The sequence below is a fragment of the Nyctereutes procyonoides genome, unplaced genomic scaffold (assembly GCF_905146905.1).
Source record: "Nyctereutes procyonoides isolate TBG_1078 unplaced genomic scaffold, NYPRO_anot_genome, whole genome shotgun sequence".
NCBI classification, from domain to species: Eukaryota; Metazoa; Chordata; class Mammalia; order Carnivora; family Canidae; genus Nyctereutes; species Nyctereutes procyonoides.
The window spans coordinates 8,363,583-8,389,304 of record NW_026575133.1 but is presented as its reverse complement, the minus strand read 5'-3'; the positions used below and the strand labels follow the sequence as shown (position 1 = coordinate 8,389,304).

Here is a 25,722-nt window from a genome sequence, read left to right as displayed (position 1 = left end):
ATACTGAGCAATCTAGGTTTCTCTAAAGGTCCCTGGCCAGGGGCCTCCCTTTCTTATCCAGCTGTCACCTATATTGGCCCCTCCTGACCTGTGTGATGGATCTGTCATCTTCCCATTAGCCTCTAGATGGCAGTGTCACCCCACGAGGGTCTGGGGCCAGGTTTGAGCCCACCTCAGCCTTAACACAGAGCTGAGCAGGCCTGTGGACTCTCACTGCTCCTGCCCCAGTAAACACAGCTCCTCAAGGATCCTAGCATCTGAGGCCACCAAAGGGCAGTGGCTTCTCCCTTTTGACTTACAAGGCTCATCTGGCCTTCTAGCCCCTAATGTCCAAGACCTGGGACAGTCCCCCATTCCAGGGAGTCTTCCCCCATTGCTGACTCCCCTCCATATCCAGGACACCTGGCCGTTCACCCCCACCCGACCCTCCCTCCCTCCCCAACCCTCCACACAGCACAGCACAGCCCTCAGGCTGGTACGAAATCACCTTTATTCACAATCACAGCGATCCAAGTTCACAAAGGAGGCAGCAACTATCCCAGCACTAACAGAGACAGTGATACGGATGGCTTCCTCTCCCCAAACCTCAAGCCGCGCAGCCCCTGCACTTAAGACCTTCCCTTGCCTCGGACATGAGACTCCTGACTAGAGGGTCACCCCCTGGCCCACCCCACCCTACTCCCATGGAAGAGGTCTCCAGGGTCAGTGGCTGGGGACAGAGACCCACAGGGGAACCATGACTTTCTAGGGACCCGCTGCAAGGCAGAGGCAAAGGCCCAGCCTGGTGTTCTGATCCCCGGTGCTGTCCCACCCGCCACCCCATAGGGGATCCTCACCAAAGAACTCCCAAGAGTCCCACAGAGAGTCTGCGCTCCTCCCCCAAACAATCATTTTACAGAGGTTGCAGCTGAGGCTGAGAGGGGCTATGACCTGGCCAGGGCCATGCAGGTGCCCAGTGGCCAGGCCTAGAATTCCATACTCTGCCAGCCACAGCGAGCAGAGTCTCTGATGGCCGTGAAAAGCCAGTGGAGGGGGAAGAGGGCTGGGAGCCTGGCAGTAGGCGGGGGGACTAGGCTGAGACTCTGAGAGAGGCCCCAGCCCATGGCCTATCAGAGTAGGGCAGGCAAGGCTGAGAGCTATAGCCTAAGAGCAGGGGCCAGGTGACACTCCACCCCAGAACCAGGAGTAACCCAGAGGTGCTGGGACCAGGCCCGTTCCCTCCATCTTTCCTGGAGGCGAAGAGCCTTCCTAAGTACAGCCTCCCTGCTCTACTATGAGTAGACCTTCCCAGCCGTGTTCCCTGGCCCAAGCTCGACTCCCCTCCTTCAGCCTTCCAGAACTTTTCATGTCCTCATGGAAGGGGAAGCTCTTGGGCCTCCTGACACGTCTGAGCCAACTTTGCTAACCCTGATGCAGCCCAGAGAGGAAGGGCACTTTGTGGCTCTGGGTGATCCACCAGCCCCAGGGCTAAGGAGGCTCAGTCTGTCTCTGTAAAATGGACACAATTTGACAGGCCGCCTCCAAATTCAGCCCCTTTTATGGAGCTCTAATTCACGGTAAATAGAGATGGCTATGGACTTTGTGCTGGAGCCTGGGGAAGATTCTGAGTGATAACTACCTCTGCAGCCTTCTTTCGCCAGGTACTCCGCACACCAGGGCACCATTTCTAGGGGTCCGGGGGATGGCAACTCAATCCCCTCCCCCAAAGACCAACCCACAAACTAAATAAATAAATAAATTAAAGTAAGGAAAAAAGGCTGGTTTTACCCCAGGGCACCCCACCCCACCCCCACTCCAGCACCCTGGCCGCACCTAGGAATACTACAGTCTGAGTATCAGCCAGGCCCAGGACAGCACTGAGATCCCAGAGGACAGGTCACAGAGCACAGATGCAAACCTGCTCTTGGAGACCCTGCCACAAGACAGACACTGCCCACACCGAGGCTGTCCCTGGGCAGCAGCATCTCACAAGATGACTGGGACAAAAAGGCTGTGGCCAGGAAGGGGCCCTCTGCATCTCCGCCAGGGCACAGGGTCAGAGACCCAGAACCTGGAGCCTTCTGTGGCCTGTCCATCCACCCGTCCTGGGTGAGGAGAGGGACATGGCATGGGGGCTGCAGCCTGCCCAGGGCGAGAGGCATCCACTGGCCTTCCCCCCTGGTTGCCAGGCCTAAGGGACAGGGAAGAGAGGAAGGAGAAGGTAGATACAGGTCAGAGAGTAAGGTAGCAGCTGAGAGGCTGCCTGCCTAGGGCTGTTGAGCAGGTTGTACACTGTTCAAGGGCAGCTAGCTAAGAGAACAAATAGAGGCTGAAGTCCAGGCCATACTCCTAAATGCCCTTCCTCTGGGCTTCATCTGCCCAGAGGAAGAAACGTGTTTTCTAATTCTCACATGGACTGGAGGACTTCCTTGCAGACTGCCCCAGATGGGGAAGGATTAGGACAGGGTGAGACCCCCGTTTAGCCCCTCAGCATGCAGGGTGGAGCTGGGTGCAGAGACAGGAAAGACGGAGAGAGCTAACTCCCCCCCTCCTCTCTGCTGGGCAATTCGTATCTGCCCCTCACCTCCCTGCCCTATATCCCCTTTCTTCCCAAACCTTTGAGGGCCTCAGTTTCCCATGTTTAATGAAGAAGAGAAAAGAGTTTCCAAGATGAGGAAGAAGAGAAGGAGCCCTGTTGGCTTGCCCCTCGGCTGGAGTGGGGCCATGAGGAGGCAGGCGTGCAGGGGTGGCGGGGCAGCCACAACGGGCTAGGAGCTGCGGTAGGTCTTGATAATGTCCTTGATGGGGCGGCGGCAGATGGGGCAGCAGGCGTGCAAAGCCTTCTTGAGGCGCAGGCCACAGGCATAGCAGAGGCACATGTGGCCACATGTGTAGATGACCGTGTCCACTGCGTGCTCATAGCAAATGGTGCACTCATCACTCCACTGTCCTGTGCCTGGGGTCACTGGCGACTCAGGCAGGCTCACTGGTGAGTTGGGGGCCGTCCCTGGGGACAAGTGGACACCAGTCAGTGAGGACATGGCCCGGTCTGGCCCCAGGTTCATGAGAAGAGAGCCCCTGGTGACTCACTCCATTTATTGGGATCTGCTTGTTTACCTTGACAACCCACTTCCTGGGCACTAGGAGGCACCCGATGAGGGCCCGGGCGGCAGCGAGAGGAGAAGCGCGGTGGAGGAAGGGAGGCAGCCCACGCTCTTGTAAGGAAGGCCCCTCCCGAGCTATCCTCTGGGTTTCCCTGTCTGCTAAAAAGTGCTCGGGAGAAAGTTGCCCAGCTGCGGGGCAGGGTGGGATTCACCCCAGAAATTACCACCCAACAAGGGTTCACTGAGCCTATCTCCAGCTCCTCCAGGGCCCGCCTCTGACCCAGAGGCCACACGCCGGCCTCAGCCAGGGGGTCTCCGAGCGGTCGGCCTACTTACCGCCAGCAGAGCTTCCCAGGGGTCCGGAGCTGCACGTGCTGAGCAAGGGGTCGTCGGAGAGGCGGCTGCCCAGGGCGCTGGGCGAGGTTGGTGTGGAGGCAGGGGAGCAGGACAGTGAGGGGATGCTCCGCTCTGCCAGGATGGTGGAGCCTGCAGAAGGCAAGGGTGGGGGGACGCATGAACCACTAAGAGGCCTACTGGGAGAAAGCTCAGGTCTCCACCCCTCCTGGAGGTTCCCAGGAGAGAAAGTGCTGACACAGCAACGACCACACAGCCCAGCCACTGGATGGGTTCAGGGCAGGATTCCATAAAGTGGCCCAGCGCCTGGCCCCAGCTCTGTTCCCACCTGCAAATTGGAGGGCCACTTCATGCTCTGTCGTTACTCCATCAGCAGGCTCCGGACAAGCGCCCCCCGCCCCCCGCCTAGAATCCCACCACCACCCTCCCCATGCATCCTCACCTTCAAGGTTTCCCGTGCTAGACAACAAAGTCCCCTCCTCCTGCCCAACAGGGCCCTTCCAGTCCCAGCCTGACCCTCCTATTCCAAACCCTGTGCTGGCTCCATCGCCACCCCACATAGCCCCCCACCTTCTCCTGTGCACTGGCACCTCTCAGATGCCCTTCAGCATCTCCCAAGCTCATTCTGTGCTACATTCTCTCCCTTCTTCCTTCCCTTCTTTCTCTCCTTCCACTCCTCTCCTCTCCTCACCTTCCTTTCTTCCTTCCTCCCGGCTTGCTCCTCCCTTCAACAAGGTACCAGGTACCTACTAGGTACCATCCACTGTGTAAACATAACACTGAGAATGATACTGACAGAGCCCTTGCCCTCAAAGACCTAACTGTCCAGGGAGCCCCTTGGGGCTGTCCTCAAACCTCCTCCTCTGGGGAGCTTTGACCACCCCGACAAACCACATTACTTACTTAGCACTGACCAGCCACACACACCACATACATGGGACTAAACCACCACAGAGCTGGGGTATTATTTGTTCTTTGCCCAGGTAAACACTTGTTTCCAGTTCACTTGTTTCCAGGTGAACTATGAGCCTCCTGAAAGCAGGAAATTGTATTCATCTGTGACTTTCCCACAGGCTCTAACATATTGCCCTACACATAAATGCTCTGTGAGATCCTTTTCATCATTAGGTGTTCTAATTCATTTAATACTCACTGTTTCTAAGTATTCATTAGATATCCATGGGCTTTCTCTTAGTGTTAATAGTTTTCAAGTTAATTTTATCATCTTCTTTCAGAAATTCACACCTTGTATTTCCTTTTCTTACCCTATTGCACTGGCTAGCATTTTCAGAACAATACTTTAAGGCATCCCTATCATATTCCTGACTTTAATGAGAACGTTTCTCACATTTCATCACTAAGTACGAAACTGGCAGTAGTTTTGGAGGATAGGAAATATCCTTCCATTCTTAGTTTACTTAGGCCTTTCATGAAGCCAACCACTCCTCTGTAAGGTAAATAATAACCCTTCACACACTGTCCCTGGCTTGTTTTTCCTTTGCAGTCCATCAGGATCGCCAAACACCAATTTGCTGACTGAGATGCCCAGCTCTTCTACAGCCCAACTGCACTCTGGTTAGCATACATTGTTTAGCATATATCTAGATGATTATTCTTAAAACACCCACCTTGGCCCACTTACCCCTCAGGACATTTAAGCCCTGATTTTTTTTTTTTTTTAAGCTTCTCCTGTGTCTAGTAAGCCTCTTTGGGGAACAGAAGTCTCATTGGAAAGCTACTTATCTATTATTAGATGGTGTTGAGGCGGGAGAGTACCCTCCCCTTATGTAATTTCCTTTGTCTGAGGAGCAGTGTCTCCCAGTGAGTGTAGCCAAGTATCTTTTTACCTCAGCCTGATTTTTTTCCGCACCCCAGTCTGATTTCTTTTTATTCCATCCTGAATTTTCACCCCAACTTCTTTCCTTCCTGATTTCTTTTAATTTCTTACTGACCCGTTTTCCTCAATCATAACTTCTTAGCACCTTGCCTCATTTCTTTTCATTCCTTTACAAATTTATTTTTCACTGCATCTTCATTTGGTCTCTTTGCAGAGTAAGAAGTCCCCACATATTTTATCTAATTTCACAAACTCTAACACGCTCACAATCACCAACAGCAATATGCATGCTTTCAGTTACTCATCACGTGTGCCTACACACAGACATACCAACCTTAGAGCATAACACACGTTCACTCACATACATTGTCTACAAAGCCTCCTGGGGTGAGGTCTAGGATGGGGCTATGAACCCCAGAGATCTCCAAACTTGCCTGAGCAAACCTGCTTAAAAAAAGAATTCAGGCACCTGGGTGGCTCAGTGGTTTAGCGTCTGCCTTTGGCTCAGGGTGTGATTCTGGGGTCCTGGGATCAAGTCCTGCTTCGCTTCTCCCTTGCCCATGTCTCTGCCTCTCTCTCTGCCTCTCATGAATCAATCAATAAAATATTTATATATATTTTTTTAATTCAGAGGGGGCCTGGGAGGTTCAGTCGGTTAAGTGTCCAACTCTTGATTTCAGCTCAGGTCGTAATCTCAGGGTTGTCAAATCAAGCCCCGTGTGTGGCTCCACGCTGAGCATGGAGAGCCTCCTTGGGATTCTCTCTCTCTCCCTCTCCCTCTGCCCCTCCCTGCTCTCTCATTCTCTCTTGAAATAAAATAAAATCTTACCAAAAAAAAAAAAAAAAAAGAATTCAGATCTTATCTGGATTTATCCAACATCTACAGAATCAAAATCTCTGCAGGTGGGATTCAAAACTCTGCACTTTAGTAGGCCTCGTTGTGAATCTAATGGAGCTAGCCCAGTCTAGCGCAGCGGTTGGAAAAGACCAGCTCTGGCAAAGTATGCATACTTGTGCACCCTGGGGAAACAGAGGCCCCTGGAGATGCTTTGTGAAAAGAAGATTTCTGGCCACATTCGTTTAGAAAAAGCTGTACATCATAACCACAACGTCCTTCAAGATTCACGTTATGTATTAAAAGCTCTGAGAAGTCCTGCAGTGAAGCACCCCCCCCCACACACACACACACACTTTGTCAACTCAGTACTTCCCAAATTTTTCAACCAAGGACCTTTTCCTCAAAGACACCTTATGCCGTAGGGCGCTCTGAGAAATATCCATCCGCAAGTCCACATCCACCAGTCCATTCAATCCCAGGAAACAAAGGCCCAGAGCCCGGCAGCCCCGTTTCCCCCAAGGCCCCCTGCTCCCCGGAGGCTCGAGACCCAGGCACGGCGCCGGCGCCGCGCAAACAGCTGGCTGCGGACTGCGGACGTCCGGAACCGAACGTCTCTCATCTGGACACACGGCCATCCTCAGGACGCACAGGCTCCAATTTCCATCGTGCAGGAATGGAAACTGCGCCTCACAAAGTTAATTGCTGGAGGAAACCTTGTTTTTAAGCATCGTGCATGTGTCGGGGACACGGCTTAATCGGGTTCCGAGAGTGAGACTCAGTGGCCCACACTCTTCGCCCCCCCCCCCCCCGCCCCCAAGGCCTGGCGGGGCAGCGGGCGGCCTTCCCCTCCCGGGTTCCTCCCGGGTTCCCCCCGGGGCGGGGCGGGGCGGGGCGGGGCGGGGGGGGGGGACACTCACCGAGGATGCGGATCTGCGTGAAGGCGCCGTGCAGGCCGAAGAGCATCCAGAGCGGCTGCGAGGCGTCCACGCACAGCTGCATGCCCGCCGCGGCGCCGTTGTGGCTCAGGTGCAGCTCGCCGTCGGCGTTGACCACCAAGCCCAGGATGTCGCCGCTGTGCAGCGGCCCGGGCACGCGGCACACGGCCCAGAACTCCTTGCGGTCCACCAGGGCCTCGGGGCTGAAGGGCAGGTCGGCGGGCCGCAGCGTGCCGGGGTCGCACGTGGTGACGCCGAACGAGAGCGCGCCGGGCCGCGCGGCGCCCGAGCGCGTGACCTTGACGAAGATGGTCTCGGCCACGCGCACGGCCCGGCTGGTGAAGACGAGCGCGCGCTCGTCGCGCCCGTGCTCCAGGCGCGCCACCGTCTGCTCGTCGAGGATGCGGACGTGCGCCCCGGCGCGCAGCGCGTGGAAGCGCAGGTCGCCGTCGAGCTGCGCGGGCAGCGCGCGGCTGTGCTGCGAGTTGAGCGAGTTCTGCGGGATGGGGCAGCCCGCGGCCGGCGCGGCGTCGTCGCCGTCGGCGCCCGGCACGTTGAGGTCGCACAGGCTCACGGAGAGGCGCGGCTCGTCGGCGTCGCGCCGCAGGGACGGCCGCCGCAGGGCGGTGAAGGAGCGCGGCCGCAGGCAGTCCGGGAGCGCCAGCTCGCTGTCTGCGCGGGGCGCGGGAGACGGGAGACAGACACGGGGCGCGGTCACGCGGGGCCCGGCCGGGCGAGCGCCGCGCCCCGCCGCGCCCCGCCGCGCCCCGCCCCGCCCCGCGCTGGCCGCGCCGGTAGCCGCGGGGAACGGGCCCGGGAGGCCCGGGAGGCCCGGGAGGCCGCGGGGAGCAGCGACGCAGGACCTCCAACTAGTTAACTAAAGCTGAGCATCAAGGCCGCAAGGAGGGGCACCAGAATGAAAAGGCCTCCCGTGTAAAGGGCACGCTCCCAAGTTTTATCTTATTCCTTTTTTTATTATTGTTTTTAGTTATCGATTTAACTCCTGGGCCCTCCCTTTCGGTCCCCAACAGCTACAACAGCGCTGAGCACTTGAGAGGACAAGCAGTGAACGACTTGCTGAACGCACTGCGGACATCAGCTCCCCCCACCCCGCCCACCGAGGTCGGAGGGAAACCCTCTTCCCCAGGACAGCTCTTTGCAGGAATCGGTCTCCTCCCAACAAGTACCTCTTCTCCAGTTACCATTGCCGCAGGGCACTGAGGCTGCGAGAACTCAAACTTACGAATTTATCCAGCATTTCCTTTTGAAGGTGACTTCACTGGAAATCAACCCCTCTCCCTTTTTAATCGTACGAGACACACTGGGTTTTGTAGGAAAGACAGTCCAGCCAAAAAAAGAAGAAAACATAATCACCTCTCAGCCCACCAATCCGGAGAAAAATACTCTTAATACTTGGGTATACCTTCCAGCTTTTTTCTTCCTTTTCCCCCGATATATTCTTCAGTTACTTTTTAAGATTTTTTAAAATTTAAATGGAGTTTTTAGATGTATTTAGTCGTGAGAGACACATAGAGAGAGGCAGAGACATAGGCAGAGGGAGAGGTAGGCTCCCTGCAGGGGGAGTGGAACTGGATCCCAGGACCCTGGGATCATGACCTGAGTCCAAGGCAGACACTCAACCACTGAGCCACCCAGGTGTCCCTGCACTTACTTTTTCTAATACAAAAACTGAATCATGCTATATAAACTCCAGTAGTTTTTAACCTCTTATGGGTAACAAATCCCTTTGAGAATGTAGTGACTTTGACCTGTGTCCTCTGAAAAACACACATTCTTCCTAAATTCTGTGGATAACTTCAGGGCATCTGTGAATCACATAAAGCCTTCCGTGGGGATGGACTCCAGGCTAAGAACCCTGCTATACAACTTTCCTTTTCAAAACTAGCTTTTCTACTTACTACGTCCTGAACACCTTTCCATGTCAATAACCGTGTTTCCAGCACATCTTTTTAATGGCTGTGTTATGTCCTACTTTATGGAGGCCTAGCATTTATAATAAACGTCATCATGCATAATGAATTACCCCTGCATTTCATCCTTAAAACATCCCATGGAAGTGTTCCCATTATGGCGATAAAGCTCAGAGATGTGATGTGTGACAGCCACCAAGCGGCAGATCCGAGACTGAAGCTAGGTCTGTCCAACTCCCGACACCGCATTCTTGGCTCTCAAAGCCCTCCTTATTTTTTGATCCCCATCTGTGGGGGTCAGAATCCCCAAATTTGGCTAGTTAGTCCCACTCACTGTAGACCGCATCATGGGCCAATCCCTCCCCGGGAGCCTTTTCCCTGAGCCTCCCCAAGGGAGAATCTGTGCCTTCTCTCCAGGACCTGGGTAAGGATGGCTGGGGTGCTCAGTGTGGAAGCGAAGCTTGGAAGACTGGACTGGTAGGGGCAGCTGAAGCAGAATCAGCTCCATCTGAATTTAGAGACAATCTCTAAAGCCTCCTTGTTTTTGTTCTCCCCCTGCCCCTTCCTGGAAAAGTGTTGTTTGGGCCCGGTAAGGGAGAGCATGCTGGGCCCTTCCCCCAAGCCCCCTGCCTCTCTGAGGAAGCCTCTTGGGGCCTAGCTGGTTGGGATTTCCCAGCATCGTGCTTGGCAAGAAGGAGGGAGCCAACTGGAAAATGCGATTATTCCAGGGAATTGACTCTGTGACAGCGATGGTGCAGAGAGGCTGGGGGCTGCAGAGAGGCAGAGGCAAAGAGGTCCAAACAGGAGGGGGAGGCCTGAGAGACAGTCGTGGGGACCTGGGACAGGCCGTGGGCTGACCTGGGCCCCCAGGAACAGCCCCTGCTCCTCCTCCCTTGGGGCTAGCAGGCACTGGCCAGAGAGGACTCCAGGGTTGGAGACAGAGAGGAAGGGACAAGGGACAGCAGGGTGACTAGAAAACAAAAGGCTCAGAGATACCCAGCCAGAGCTTACAGAAAGAAGACTGTCACAGGGCTCGTGCACACATGCACTCCCACACTCCTCTCCCTACCTCACCCCACACACACTCAGGACAATCAGCCCCAGAGCCCATGAAGCGGGGCAGACTGGCAGCACAGATTTCTGAATGCGGCTGGACATGCGCTCCCCTGAACTCTGCCCCTTCAGGAGTCCTTCTGTTCCTGAATATGCCCGCTTCTGGGCCTCCCAGGCAGCCCATGCCACTGTTGAGCCACTCTAAGAAAGTGTTTCCTTCTCTTAAACTAAAATCTACCTCCTTGTATCCGAGGATATCTTGGGTAGATTTGCTTTACTTCTCTCAGCTTCAATGTCCTTCTGTGCCAATGCTGGCCCCATAGAGAAAGCAGCTCCCCTCAGGATACACTCAGACCCACCACACACCTTCCCACCTCTTAGACAATGAACAGAACCAACTCAGTACTCCAGATGCTTCCTGCCCAGCTCAAGGCACAGTGGGGTCATTACCTCCTTGATATTTACACTATACTTCTAGAGTTTTTTTTAAAGATTTTATTTATTTAGTGCAGCCCGGGTGGCTCAGCAGTTTAGCGCCGCCTTGAGCCCAGGCCTGATCCTGGAGACCCGGAATTGAGTCCCACGTCGGGGTCCCTGCAGGGAGCCTGCTTCTCCCTCTGCCTGTGTCTTTGCCTCCCTCTCTGTGTCTCTCATGAATAATAAAATCTTTTTTTAAAAAATCTGTATTCTAATTCTTCCCTCAGAAGGGATGTTGTGAAGTTAAAATGCAGTAAGCTACACAGGGCATCTAGAAAAGTAGCACATAATAATCACTAGGTTAAAGGAGCCACTGTTATTGTTTACATGCCCCATGGCTCAGAAGTGCATGGGCACTGGGGTGTTAACAGGCCTGAGTTTAAATGTCCAATCCAGCACCTGAATGGTGGCCGGTAGCTAAACTTACCTCCCAGCCTCAGGCCACTCAGCTAGAGAATGAGGGTAATAATACCTGTGTTGTGATGATGTTGTGGGGATTGGAGGCAGAGTGGGGAGCTTCTGGGACCCCTGGATAACTTCAGGTACTAGCGCTTACTCAGGTTGTCTGTCAACCAAAGTTCGGTCCCTCTACACCAGGCAATGAACTTTCTCAACCTACAGCAGCAGGACTTTACATCAGTCATGAATATATCACTAAGGACCAGGAAGAAGAAGCTATATAGTGGAGATGAGAGGAGAAAGAAGAGAAGGGAGGAGAAACAGTAGGGGGTGGTAAGCAAGGGAGAAGGGGCAGGAAAGTGATCCCTTTGGCCTTGCTTGAGATCTTGGAGGAGTTAGGAGAAAAGGTACAGGAGAGCCTGGGAAACAGCTAAAAATGGCATCCCTGGGGCCAGTGCCCAGCCCAAGTCTGTCTTCTGCCCCAGCTAGGCAGCCCCTCGGGGTCAGGAGCAGCTGCAGGCCGCCAGCGAGCTCCAAAATAACCATCCCTCAGTGTGCCCAGCTGTGCAGGGCCCTGAAATAGATGACACTCGAGATGGAGTAGCTGCTCAGACCTCCCTTTGCAGAAGGGCCAGTGAAGGTCAGAGCTGACTGGGCCAACATCCGGTGGAAAGCCAGGAAAGGGTCCAGGCCCCCAAACCCACAGGGAGAGTACCCGGGGACCGACGCCAGCCCAGACTTATAAGGTAGGGAAAGGGCAAAGGGCAGCCGGTAACTCCAAGCAGCACGGTGGCCCCTTTGAAGCAACAAGTTATGTAACCCATGCCTGGGATACACGGCTGCCAACTTTGGAGGTGTTTATGTGGCAGCCCCGAGGGAGGAGCAGCTCAAGGCCACAGGAGAAGCTGCTCAGCTGCTCCCCTCTCAGTGTCCTCTCTTTCAGGAAGGAATCTGTCAGTCTTCAGCTCCTGCCTAATCCAGTGCCTGGCAGCGGCCCTATGGATACTTTAGGCCAGGGCAGAAATAAGCAGGCCCCACAAGGGCAGCAAGGCCAAGCTGGCACTGCCATCCCCCACGTGCTGACCCACTGTGTGCCCAGGCGGAGGCAGGGGTTAAAGAGAGGAGAAGCCAGTACCTGGGCCCCTGGGAGCCACTGGGCTGTGGGAGGATCAAAGCTTTAAGGCAAGAAAATATTTGAATATAATTTCCTTACAAAATTCTTAGTGTCTCCAGAGGAAATCCATCTATCCCTGCCAAGTTCTCACCCAGCCTTGCCTAGAATGCCCCCGGGGACAAGAAGCTCGCCACATCCCAAGGCTATCTGCTGTCTCTGAACACCCATAACTGTTGGGAAAGCTCTCCTTGCATGGATCCATAGGTGTCCCACACTGGCTCCCTGGCGCCCCCTCTGAGCCTTCTCTTCTTTAGGATAAATATCCCTTTTAGGATAATGCTCTCCCATAGAGCCTGAGGTCCCCTTCCTGTTTCACAGTGAGCCAGAGACAGCATTTTGGAAGAAACAAAATTTGACCTGGGCCCTGAAGGACAAGAGAGTCTGGACCAACAGAACTGAGAGGCACTCAGTGGGAAAACCATACTAGCAAACGCCAGAGAATAATCTGAGCAGGGCCAGTGGGGAGAGAGGAAGGGAGAGGAGTGGAGGGGAGGGGCCAGGCCAGGGCCCTGGGGCCAGCTCTGGCCAGGGACCCAGCGGGCCCTCCCCCATGTTGCCAGCCAGTGCTGGACAACCAAGGCAGGGCCTGGGCACTGGTGCAGGGACCGTCGGGGGGCAGGCAAGGGGCTCCTTTGAAGCGGGGCCTGCCATCAGCCCAAGAGTCTTGTTTGTTTAGATTCTCACATCCGGAGCGCTGGATAATCTTTAACCACGGGTCGGCCTGCAGCAGCAGGCCGGCTGGCGGGTATCTCCTGGCCCCTGTTTAGAAGGCGCTGCCAGCCCATTTACTGTCTCCATAAACATCCTCCTGCTGGGCAGCGTCTGGCATGGGGCAGGGGAAGGAGCCCAGAGGGGCGAGTACACAGCGTGCACAGGGAAAGGGTCTCTCCACCCATCCTGGGCAGCGCCCCGAAACCCACACCTGCCTCCACCCTCTCCATATGAACTCTACCACAGGGAAGCTAGGAGAAACAAATACTTTTTGAGGCTCATGGAGAGAAGGGTAGAATATCCCAGAAACATTTGGAGTCACAAATTCCAAGATTTATGGAATCTTCAAGACAGAGGATCTTAGACATAGAGATTCTCAGACTCATCTGGTCTAATGGTTCTCAAACTTTTTTTTTTTTTGAGCAGTGAAATCTTTCTGTCCAATAAAACCAAAAGCTCTGGTTGAAGTGTAAAAGGAGGCCACAGAGGCCTGCCAACTCAGCCCCCTCAGAGATGGTTCTGGAACCCCAGTGTTCCAAGGAACCCAGCTGGAGAACCATAGATCTTATTCCAAGACACAATTTAGATAGCATGGTTTGCATTTCACCCAGATGCAGGGACTTGATTTTAAGGCTTCCTCTTCTAAGGACAGGACTGGCTTGGGAGTTGTTGTCTATTTGGTGGTCTTTTTAAATGAAGCATTCCTTTTTAACCTAAAAACAATAGCCCTTGCCATTTGTGTAAACACTTTTATACATCCATGAGCCTCACAGACCCTCTGAGAAATAAATGGCACATGTGTAATGATGTCCAAATAACAGATGGGGTGGCTGGGGCACAGAGGAGCTGGGAGGCTGGCTCGGAGCTAGTGAGTGACCATGGCAAGTCTTGATTCAGTCAGGTCTCCTGCTTCTGAAATGAGGGCTTTGTCCCCAGTACTGACTGCAAGGCCCCAGCTCCTCTGCTATACATGCACCACCCTAGGTGCCCCCAGGTCTCTCCAAGCTCCTCAAAACCGTATCTTGAGCCAAACTAGATTACTAGTTGGAAAATCTGAAACTGCCATTTCTGGATATTAGAAATAGTTTAATATTGCCAGTTATCTTTGGTTGCACTTTTCATATATTCATTCTGGTAAAAAAAAAAAAAAAAAAAAAAAAAAAACAGAGGGCACTGTGAAGAGAACTAGATGAAGCCCTCAAAAGCCTTCAGGGAACAGTGAGGCAGGTAGACCACCCTCACCACTGAGTCAGGATGCTGGGCACCCCCCATTTCCCCAGCCAGCCAACACCGAGGGGACTCTAGCCAACCATCTCTGCAGCTAATCCCTGACACCCTGCACTCTCGTGAGGTCTACCCTGGAAGACACAGGAGGGCCAACTCCCCACCCCTGGGAGGCACCCAGACTCCACAGGGGGACCAGGTGGACTCATATTTAGAGAAGCTAGGAAGTAACAGCCCATGCTCCTGGGCCCATGGCCCAGTTCTCCCAAGCTGTGTGACCTTGGGCAAGTTATCAGACCTCTCTGAGCCTCTTTTTCCTTACCTGCAAAATGGGTGCAATAACAACTTTCCTTAATAATATTTACAAAGGATTTATGCTGTCTTCCTAAAGAGCAGGACAATACATGATGCAGAATTACTGGAGCCACTTAGGCCTCCACGTGCCTCAGGTGGTCAGGAGGAGGAAGGGTCACAGGAACACGGGAGGTCAAGGAAGGCTCTCTGGTGGAGGGGAGGTCTTGGTGCTAAGCCCCAACAATGATTAGCAGAATTTGGGGTGAGCAGAAAGAAGTGCCAGAAGAGTCTCTGAGGCAGGAGGAACAACAAAATTTTGTTTCAGTCAAGAAGAAATGAAAACTATCAGAAAGGAAGAAATGGCCATCAGCATCCTCAGCTCTCTCCTCCATCCCCAGCGCTTTGCTCAGCCTCCTTAAACTAATATTTGCCTCTCAGCCCCTGGCAGCCACAGCCAAAGGTAAATATTGGTTTAGCCTGCGAAGCAGAAGCCCCAGATGGCAGCGTGGTCCTCTGCTGGCCAACATGGTTCACACTCTGTGCCGCCAAGCCAAGGCACATCCTGACCTAACCCAGGACCTTAGTTCCAGAGAGGGCCCAGGCTTCTCCATGCAGGGAAGCCAGGCTGGCCCACCAGCCCAGAGACCAGCCCAGAAGCAGCAGCAGCCTGCCCCTTCGAAAGCTACCCTCCCCTGAGAGTCTCTGTACAACTCTCTCTTCAGTAAGCAGGTCTCTTACCAGGACTTGGAAACCCGTGCCTAGGTTGGGATGAAGCTGAACGCCATGAGGCCTCGGGAGCCCACCCTCAGTGGCCCCCTAGTGCCCTTCTGAGCTCAGCCACTACCATTTTGATGTGGTGATGTTTTCTCGTGCTGACCTTATGCCCAGATCAGCCTGGGCGATAGGAATTCCAGGCCCAGCCTGGCCTCTGACTAGCTGGGAGAATTTGGGCAAGGCCCTTCTTCCCTCTCTGGGCCCCATTTTCTCCTTTTGAAAGACCTGACAGCACAGAAGCTGCCAGAAACTTTCTGCTTTTGTGGCTCTCTCCCCACTGGGAGGCACGCACTGTGCCCCTACCTGTGCACTCTTCTCCTGAATTCACCTACTACCTCTTCACTGCGCTCCCCACCTTGAAGGTTCTGCTCCCTAACTGCGAATTTCCCACCCCTGTGCCTATGCAGAACCCTCCCATCTGGCCTAAATTGTTCCTCCCCAACCAGTCCATTCGTTTTTACCTTGTCTGGTTCCTGACTCGAAACTCATCTCCTACGGGAAGTCCTGGAATTCTCCCCAACTGTACCACCCCCAACACACGGTTTTATGCGTCAGCCACATTTCATTGCCGAATTGGGTTTAGGTCACCTCTGAGCAGTTATATGGTGTGTCCCCCAAAGTAAACAGCCTTCAAGGACAAGGGGCTGGGTTTTCAATTCTTGTGTTGTCCACTCCCCCCACCCCCACACACACACCCTGCATAGGACCCAGGCTGTGGTGGGCACACAGAGCTATCAGAGCACCCTGTAAGTGAAGTCTTGGCTCCAGCTTTCTGCCAGGACCCACAGCTGCTCTTCCCGAGCCAACATTTCTGAGAGGAGCAGGGAGACCTTGAAAAACTGGGATACGAGCTTATCTCTCCAAGTATTAATCACCCCATAAAACTTGTGTTTATTTGGTTGCTGGCAGATCCTTCTTCCTTGTAGGAAGCTGTTATTCTTGGAAATACCAGCCCAGGCTTGGGCCAGGGCACCCCGAGGCAAGTGGTGATCTCCTGCACTCCAGTATATCGGGGAGCCTTGAAGGCATGAAGCTGACCTGCAGGGTTCATGGTGGCGTGGGCCCAGGTTATGTCAGGGCAGTGGGGGCTAGGATGGAGCACCCGCCTGGGGCTGTCACTCAGGGGAAGCCCCCTGCACTCTGTCAGGAGAGACAGCCAATCGGTCCATGGCCTGACTTGCATATCTGCCAGGCACCAAGTACCCCTGGATATCTCTGATCCGAGGAGCAGATATAGGCCAGGTAGGGTTTGGAAGGTTTTGGCCACAGGTCCCAGAGACAGGCAGGAAAGGAGGGGGCATGCCCAGCAGGAAGTCACTCAAGATGAGACACCAGTTTGGGAGGCAGTCACCTCAGGAAAGACAAGCCCATCCTCAGAGCTGCCAAGGCAGAGAGAGACTTCTCAGGGGAAGGGGAAACTCAAAGATGGCTGAGGAGGGAGAGCAGGAAAGCCAGAGGCACTGGAGGGATCCAGCCACGGGCCAGCGGGGTGAGGGACGTGGGGTAGGCAGAGGACAGTGAAGGAGACTGACCCTGGGACCATACAGGGCAGCAGGTGGATCCCAGAGGGGAGACCACCAAATGAGGGTGTAGAGCAGTGCTCAGGAAGATATCTTGGATGGATCTCTTTTGTGTTACACAAAAAAAGAAATCAATTTAGGAAGAACAAAACAAAGAGATATGTTAATCTGCTAACTGAATTCAGGGACCATCATCAGTCTTTGAAAAGGCCCAGGGATTATGGTGATTTACAACTCAGACAAGAATCTGCTGGGACTTTACATGAGGTACAGAGAGGAGGCTGCTGGGAGATCCAAATGCAACTGAAAAACCCATTTATAGTCCAAGAGGGGTAACAGAGCCAGGCCCAGTGAGGCCACCTGGGCTTTGCCCCAGGGTAGGGCCCTTCAGATCACTCTCCAGGCCACTTCCTAGGCCCTTGTGGTTTGGAAGCCCCACCTCACCTGGCATGACCCTTCCTCACCCCCTCCCCAGACCCTTCTGGAACTTGTAGGTCCAGCCTAAGCCCTCTTCTCCAGGAACCCTTCCTGGACTCCATCCTCCCTCACTGACCTTGGCCTCCTCTGACTTACTGCCTCCCTCCATACCTAAACCTCCTAGAAGTTTACTGGGGAAGGTACTGCGTTTGGCATCAGAACACCCAATTCAAATCCCAGCCCTGCACATCCCCACATGGGCAAGCCAAGCCTTCCGTGGGTCTCAATTTTCTCCCTGACGAATGGGGATGAAAAGCACTTTGTCCAGGGCCAGCTGCTGAGGTTAAATGAGATAGCTGGAGGGAGACCATCTCAGCAGATGGAAAGGATCCTATGACCACAGCACTAAACAATGTACTGTCTTCCCTTGGGTTATGCCCTGATTGTGTCTGGAGCGCCTGCTTGTCTCCCTCACTTCCCAGTGAGGCTGGGCTGTCTGTGAGCGAGCATGGGCCTACCTCACTTCCCACCACCTTCCTTTATCTAACAAGTTACCCGCTCTTCCCACTCCTCTCCCCTACTGACCCCCTAAATAATCCTGTGTCCTCCACACACCAGACACAGGGTTCCACTCTGGAGAGAAAGCCAGCAGGGTCAGACATGGATCTACCCTCAAAGCCCTCCCCATCTTGTGCAAGACCTATGGATGGGCCAAAGCTCAGGCAATGCCTCAGTGCGAGAGATGTATAGGCACCATGTGGTGGGGGACAAAAGAAACAGAGAAGAGAACTCAGCTTCTAAAAGTTTCAGGGAGGAGGTGGCTTTTGAGCTGGGCCTTAATGCCGGAGTGGGATTTTTGATCTTTAGGAATAGGCACTCTTTGCTAGGAAAGGGGAAAGCAAGAATGCTGCCCCTACTTCCTTTACCCTCCTCCTAACAAGACTAGAAGTTGTTTTAAGAGCTGAGATACTTCTGTCTCTCACCACATGGCCCAGTCCTGAGCTAAGTCACAGCATTCACAACCTCCTTACAGATGAGAAGACTGAAGCTAAGACAGAAGTGTCCAGGCTGGAGCACAAACAGGCTTTGGAATTCTAGTGTCTCAAAGTATGAGGCCCTGTGGAGATTCAGAGCAGCCAGGAAGTGTTCACTTGAACCTTGGGTGGGTGGGGAAGACTGATGATCGCTGAATACCTACTATGTGTAAGCTGCTTCATGTCACTCAGCTCCCTAAGCCTTCAAAAGAACCCTGAGCACAGTTATTATTATCACCTACTTCTATTTTACAGTTAAGGAAACCAAGGTCCCACGGCTAGTACAGGGTAAGGCCAGGATCCCAGCTGGCTGGGTCTGACTCTGTGGCCCAGGGCAGAAGCACTGCCCTTTCTGCCTCTAGCAAGTAAGAGGCCCTGGAGAAGCCCCCATTTCACCAGGGGAAAGGAAGGCAGATTCTTCTCAGGCAGCCTGGGCTTCCTTCTTCACCTACTGACTTGGGAGAGCCTGGTCTCGGCTCTTAACTTGTCCATGTAAATGTAGCAACACTTTTATTGAGTCAAAAAACAGAAAGTTCCCAAACTATTAATTAATAAAAATAGCCTCCTGATGTTTGGAACTCAACAGAAAGGCTTCTGACAATTACTCATTTGTTTTTGCTTTCCCTGTCTTTTTTACTCAAATAAAGGTGTTTTGAAAAGAGCTTCACTGTTTCCTGGCTCAATCCAGAAAGGAAAGAAAGAAAGAAAAAAAAGTTTTTCAATTGCATCCATGGCATTTTTCTCTGCAGGGAGATGGGGGCCAGGTATGGGAGATGGAAAGAGCAAGCATTGGCTGAGCATTGGCTGTGCTGGACACCTTACTTACAGCCTCTTTAATTTCCCTTCCTGTTACCCCCAACCCATTTCATAGATGGGAAAGCTGAGGCTTATGCAGGCTCTGCCTAGAGACACAGCCACTTTGCCCGTGAGCTGATTTGTACCCAGAGTTCACGTATGTGCGTGCACGCACACTTGCCAGCACGTGCACAAGTGAGCAAGGTGAGAGTGATCCTGAACTGGGAATCACATGACCTGGATTCTAGTTCCAACCCAGTCACCAACTCAGTGTGTGACTCTAGGTAGCTTGAGACTCTCCGACGCCCCTTCCAGCCCTGGCCCTTTAGGGTCCACGTGTGTCAGGAAGCCCGGCCCATTACCACCCTAGGCTGCCTCCTTGCCTCTCACTCTCCTGAAGCTGCCCCCCTCACACTGGGCACCAGGAGCAGCCAGAAAAGTCTTAGCCACCCTAGTGCCTTCTGCTGCGCCCCCTCACCCCTTTCACCTACACCCCTACAGGAAGCACTAGGGTGGGGTTGGGCCTCCCAGGGAGGCTGCAGAGCCCAGGGGCCAGGGGCTCACCTGGGACTGCGTGCTGGCTCCCCCACTCACCTGCTGCACCTCCTGGGGCCAATGACTTAACCTCCTTGAGCTTGACGTCTGGCCTCCACAGGGCCCACTAAGAGAGTGGTTGCTGGGAGAACAGCAATAATAAAGTGCCTGGCCCGTGGGAAGTGCTCACCAAGCTATGATTCCGATGATTAATATTCATTACTTCCTGGAGCTGGGGGGTCTTTGCGGCTGCTGTTGATGAGGACGCCTGTGCACTGCTCAAAGGCACAACCTCAAAGGCAGAAACACCCCCCAGGCGCCCCCGGCCCAGCTGCGGGCCTGAAGGATGGGTGCGCTCCACGGGGCGCACGAAGGTCCCCTGCACTGTCCCCGTGCCCAATGGGCCCTGGGGGAGGGGTCCCCATGCCGCATCAGACCCCAGCTCGCAGGCGCAGGGAGCGGGCACTCACCGAGCAGCTGGACGCCCCGCGTGAGGCCGTAGACGTCCACCAGGGCCCAGAGCGGGTCGGCCGTGCGGACGCCGTTGAAGAACAGCATGGCCGCCGAGTCGTTGATGCGATAGAACACACGGCCCTTCTTGTCCACCCAGAAAGCGATGATGTTGCCCTCGTTGGCAAACTCCTCGGGCAGCGCCTTGGCCCAGAAGCCGCTCTGCGACACCAGGTCGGGGCAGGCGTACTTGGGCAGCGAGTCAGGGTGGATGCGGGACGGGTCCTTGCTCGTGAAGCCCAGGCGCAGCGCCCCACTCCAGCAGCACTGCTTCTTGGTGATCTGGGTGAAGAAGATGGCCTCAGACGGCACCCCTGCCCGGCACCCCTGCCCGGCACCCCTGCCCGGCCGGCCGAGGGACCCGGCGCCTCCCAGCGCGCTCCCCGGGGACTCCCAGTGGGCCTCCTCCCGAGCCTGCCCACTGTCCGGGGACAGCCTGCGGCCCCTGTGGCCACAACCTCCCCCGTCCCTTCTCTGTCACACACGGAAGGCTGAGGCAGGAGCAGGAAGGGGGAAGAGCACGAGGAGGGATGCTGGCGAGAGAAGGGCAGGTGCGGCCGGCCCTAAGGGAAGGCCGCGCTGAGCGGGATGGGACGGAGGAGAGCCAGGAGGGGGGGCCCACCTTCAGCCTGACTTGCTCGTAGATGAGGACCGGGCGGTTACTGAAGGTGATGGCGTTGCAGAAGCTGGCCTGCCTCTTGACGGCCTTGTGGCTGAGGTCCATGAGGATCTGGGAGCCCTTGGTGTGCGGGTGGAAGAGCAGTGGCGTGGCTGGGAGCCCCCCGCCAGGCAGCACCGGAGGGCAGTGCTTCTGCTTGTGGTGGCATCGGTGAGAGGTGACAGGGAAGGGGCCCCCGATGGAGTCTTCAAAGGAACAAGCCGCAATGTCGAGAGTGTGGGAGAAACCCCTGGCGCGGCAGAGGGCTGGGCACAGTGGAAGTTGCCCACTGCCCCAGGATGTCCGCCACCATTGCAACTCACCCACTCACTGGCACCTTCTGCCACCACCCTCCTGCTACCACTGTCAATCGCTATTCCCCACATTACCATCTACCACCATGTATCACCGTCACCATTGGCCCTGGCCCTGTACCAATCACCTCCCACCACCACCGACTAGCTACTGCTACTGACAAGTATTTCCCACCATCGACCTTCCACTGCCCACCTTGGTGATAAATCAGCATTTACTACCAACACGTACCACCATGCCCTGCCACTCATTACCACCATCGTTTATTTTATTTTATTTTTTTTTAATTTTTATTTATTTATGATAGTCACAGAGAGAGAGAGGCAGAGACACAGGCAGAGGGAGAAGCAGGCTCCATGCACCGGGAGCCCAATGTGGGATTCGATCCCGGGTCTCCAGGATCACGCCCTGGGCCAAAGGCAGGCACCAAACCGCTGCGCCACCCAGGGATCCCCCACCATCGTTTATTTTAGTCAGCAAATATTCATTATGTATCTACTGAATACCAAGCCTTGTCTTAGGCAGTGGACGTACTGGCATGAAACATACGTGGATCCTTTCTCAAGAAGACACAAGTCCAGGAAAGGAAATGGGACATACACAGGAATCACAATAAAAATGGCAGACAGTGATTGGTGCCAAGAGGACAGAGGGGCAGGTCACTTCTTAGGAAGACCTCCTGGAGGAGGGGAGAAGGAAGAGGGAGCATAGCAGCTGGGCTCACAAGGCTGAGCTGCAGTGAACATGTGACCTTGGAGCTTGCCTTTGGAGACCAGGGGGCGGGGGAGGCAGCCTCTGCAGCAGCAGCCCCAGGACCGTGCCCATCACTTCCCTCCTTCCGGGCCACCCCTGCCACCCCAGGCCACCTTCCTGCTTTATGCCACCCATGCCCACAACATATTCTTGCACACAGGTGGGCCTCTGCACCCAGGCTCCCTAGAGGAACTCGGATCTGCCTCAAGAACCTCTATCCAGGGGATCCCTGGATGGCTCAGTGGTTTAGCCCCTGCCTTCGGCTCAGGGCATGATCCTAGAGTCTCAAGATCGAGTCCCACATCAGGCTCCCAGCATGGAGCCTGCTTCTCCCTCTGCCTGTGTCTCTGCCTCTCTCTCTCTCTCTCTCTCTCTCTCTCTCTCTCTCTGTATGTCTTTCATGGATAAATAAATAAAATCTTAAAAAAAAAAAAGAACCGCTATCCAGGGAAGCACACTGCTTTCTTCTGCAGACAGCTCTACATACCCCAGAATGGGATAGAATACAGGACAGGGCACGGCCAGGGGAAGGCATGTTACAAGCACGTGAGGTTGGTGTCCATGAGACAGGGCAGAGGGAGGAAAGAACACGGACGAGGTGTCAGGTGGCTTGCATCTGTCACTAACTGGCTGTGTGACCTTAGGGAAGTCACTTCCCTCCTCAACCACAAGGGGGTGACTGGAGCTCTAAGGCATGTTTCAGTAGCACTGATACGTTGGGGACAAGGAAGGGGAGATGTTCATTTCTTCCCCAAGATCTGTGTCCTGTCCACCAAGAAAGGCAGCCCCTGCCCACGTTATCAACTTGAGGAAAGAGAGACATGGAGGATGGGGAAGACGGCGTTGGGGAAGGAGGAAATCATAGACCAAGACAGAGGCTTTCTGGGATGCTTCAAAGTTTGGTTCCTCCAAGGCAGTGATTTAATAACGCAGAATGCTCAGTCAGCATCGGACCTGTCAGAGGTCTTCCACTCCCTAAAGAGGAGGAGAGTGTTCCAGGGAGGAGAGGATGACGGGAAGGGAAGGGTGATGAGAGAGGAATGTCATGAGCTAGGAAGACCCAGAGTTTGGTCCAGGCCATGTTTGCATTGTTTTGCATCACTTTGCATCTTTGCTTCCTTCTTCCCAAAGGGCCCCCCAGATGCCAGTGTCACGGTCCAACGCCAGCTGGACATCCTGTGTGTGGGATGTGGGGTTGGAACAAGGAGGAGCTCCACTGGCTCTCACTAAGGAGAAAAGACTGGAATCACAGAAGAGGATTGAAGGCCTTTCAAGCCTCCAGGCAATGAAGGCTGGAATTGCTCAGAAGAGACCCAGTTGGAAGAGGCTGAGTGGTCCCTGGATTGTGCACAGAAGGAAGGTCATTTGAGGGAATGGGATGCATGAGGTGATGCACAAAGCGTGGCCACAGCTAACCTACAGGCACCATGCCTGGGAGAGGTGTCCTATGGGATCAGGTCAGCCTCAGGTACAGCTTGACTAGCTTCTGGGTAAATGGATTAGAGACTGTGGTAGGGCTATATGATGGAATAGTACTCATCACTAAACAAGCAATGAACCCCTGATATGAGTGGTGACATGGATGAATTTCAAAATAATCACACTGAGTAAAATAAGCCAGTTTTTTAAAAATAAGCAAACACAATCCCTGGAGTAACTGCAGGGCCTCTGTTCCTTTCACCTACTACCCAGGCCCCCACCGCCTACACCCTGTCCCAAATCAGGAAATGCACACTAAGGACTAGTGATAACAAGTAGACCGGAGGTCACCTGGGGATGGCAGGGGAGGGGGAGGATGGCTGAGGGGCACAAGGTAATGTTTGGGATGATGGATATGTTCACCATCTGGATGTGGTGATGACTTCATGGGTGTATACATATGTAAAAACTCATCCAGTTGTGCACTCTAAACATGTGTTTGAGGGTATGTCAATAGACCCCAATAAAGCAGTTTTTTAAACCTGCTGAGCCCAGCAGCGGATTATAGCCTCTCTCGTGGGACTATCCCCCAGCCTCCCCTTGGAATCCATGACCCAAATGCAAAGACCACAGCTTCTTAAAATGCTTCCTCTCCATCCCACCCATCCTGGTGGTCCTAGGGTCTTGCATAAAGACCCAGAAAACACCAGCTCTGAGCAAATATAATGGAGACGCCCCAAGGCCAGAGACCCAGGCCCTGGGAGGATCATTCCCCCGGGCCCTCCTTTCTATGGACAGGGTTTTGGGTGGGCAAGGGTAGCACAGGCCCAGCCACCCTGGCTGACAGCAAAAGAGGTGGAGAAGGAAGGTTAGGGAAACCCTGGATCCTGGGGACACAATGTATACCCAGACATGTGGCCTCCAAAAGGCACATTCATGAGCACACACCTACCACCCTGAGCACAAAAAGGTGATCCAGGCCCCAGGCCCTACAGGACAGAGACTTATCCCTTCCCCATATCTCTTGGGCTGGAAATCACGCATTTCACACGTACTGCACTCACATAATATTCATGTCCCCTGGGATATATGCAACAGCTCATGTTAGACACATGCCCAGCACACATGGGCCATCCACATCTGATCATAATGGCAGCCATTCATCATATGCTGCTGCATGCCAGGCTCTGAACAGGGAGTTCAGTACACTAACCGGTTTCATGCTCACAGCAAACTTCAATAGGTAGGGAGGGACATCACGAACCCATATTAAAGATGAAGAATCTGAGCCTCAGAGAGATTGAGTGGCTTGTCCAAGGTCTCGTGGCCGGCACAGAGAGGTTCTAGCAGTCAAACGCAGGCGGTCCAGCGGCAAGGCCAGTATCATTAAGACCGTAAGGCATTAATAGCCAAGAAGGCATAGGTTTGGTATGCTGGATACACTGTTTTAAATGCACATTAAAATATACTTGTAACTGGTAAAATATGGAAAGAAAAGCTCACCTGTGGACCATGCAAAACCATTTCAAGTAGTACACTAGGCAATACCTGGCATTCTACTACGCTGCTTTCATGACACACATGCGTATGCCACCAAAACACAGAAACACAAACCATGTTTCCTACATTGCCTTCATTCATGGCTGGATGTAAAAGGTAGTGTGTGCACACAATGAATTTCACTCCATGATGACAATGAATGCACTATTGTGTAACCAGGAGGAAACTCAAAACCACACTGAGTGAAAGAAGCCACCCTCAAAGGCTACCTACGCTCTGATTCCATTTGTAGGACATTCTGGAACAGGCAAATGATAGAACTTGAAAGATCTGTGGGTACTGGAGTTTGGGGAAGAGGAAAACAAGACACAAAGGCAGTTTTTAGGGTGATGGAAATGTTCTATATCTTAACTGTGGCAGTGCTCACACAAGCCTACACATTTGTCAAAACTCCCCAAACTATACACTTAAAAAGGATAAGTTTCATTGTCTACAAATAGTACCTCAAAAGCACAACAACAACTAACAAAACAGGTCTCCATTGAGAAGGAAGAAAGGGAGGCTGGAATCTCTGACCACCACAGCCCTCATCAACCCACGGCAGGCAGTGCCTAGGAAGTGGAACATTTAACAGGAGACCCCAAAGTCTGGTTGGGCCTGCCCCTCTTAGCCTCACACCTCTGAAGTGGGTCCACTCACTGAGGGGAGCATTTTGGCAGCTACAATGCCCCTTCACTGACTCCTGGACCTACAAAATCCCATGCCTGACTCCTCCTGCCCACAGTGTGGTTCCCAAGGCTGTCCCTGGGCCATCCTCGGGCCTTCTGTCTGCCATCAGCTCTGAGTAATCAATGCCCACCGAGCCACCTCTGTGGAGATGATGTGAGAACCTTCTCTGGCCTGCTGGATATCTCTAAGTGACCATGGTCCACTTGGCAGGCCCCAGCTGAACTCCTGACCCTGGCCCAACAGCACCCCCGGGCTCACAGGCCCCAGTGGAGTCTTTGAGCACCCCACACCCAACCGGCCAATCCCACCTCAGAAATAAACATCCCTGGGCTCTGTCACTCCCATCCTCCCTGCTCTCAGCCTCATCACTTCTCTTTGAACAAGGGCCAGGGCCACCACTTACAGCCACAAAACCCTTCCCTGCATGCCTCCAGGGGGTGCCATTCACACAGAC

At 53.9% G+C, this 25,722-nt stretch overlaps 1 protein-coding gene across 3 annotated transcripts in view; it reads right to left on the bottom strand.

Annotated features, from left to right (window-relative positions):
• Positions 1–471: 471 nt before the first annotated feature.
• Positions 472–25,722, bottom strand: part of NEURL1 (neuralized E3 ubiquitin protein ligase 1) — a 79,421-nt gene continuing 54,170 nt past the window's right edge. For 2 of the 3 annotated variants that reach the window (XM_055345831.1, XM_055345832.1), the window contains exons 2-6: positions 20,517–20,758; positions 19,855–20,176; positions 7,030–7,719; positions 3,420–3,569; positions 472–2,986 (exon numbers count right to left, since the gene is read on the bottom strand). In XM_055345831.1, coding sequence (XP_055201806.1) covers positions 2,748–2,986; positions 3,420–3,569; positions 7,030–7,719; positions 19,855–20,176; positions 20,517–20,758 — 1,643 coding nt within the window. In that variant the 3' untranslated portion in view covers positions 472–2,747. Of the gene's footprint in view, positions 2,987–3,419; positions 3,570–7,029; positions 7,720–19,854; positions 20,177–20,516; positions 20,759–24,812; positions 24,879–25,722 lie in introns of all 3 variants that reach the window. The other variant, XM_055345830.1, reaches the window with a different exon arrangement.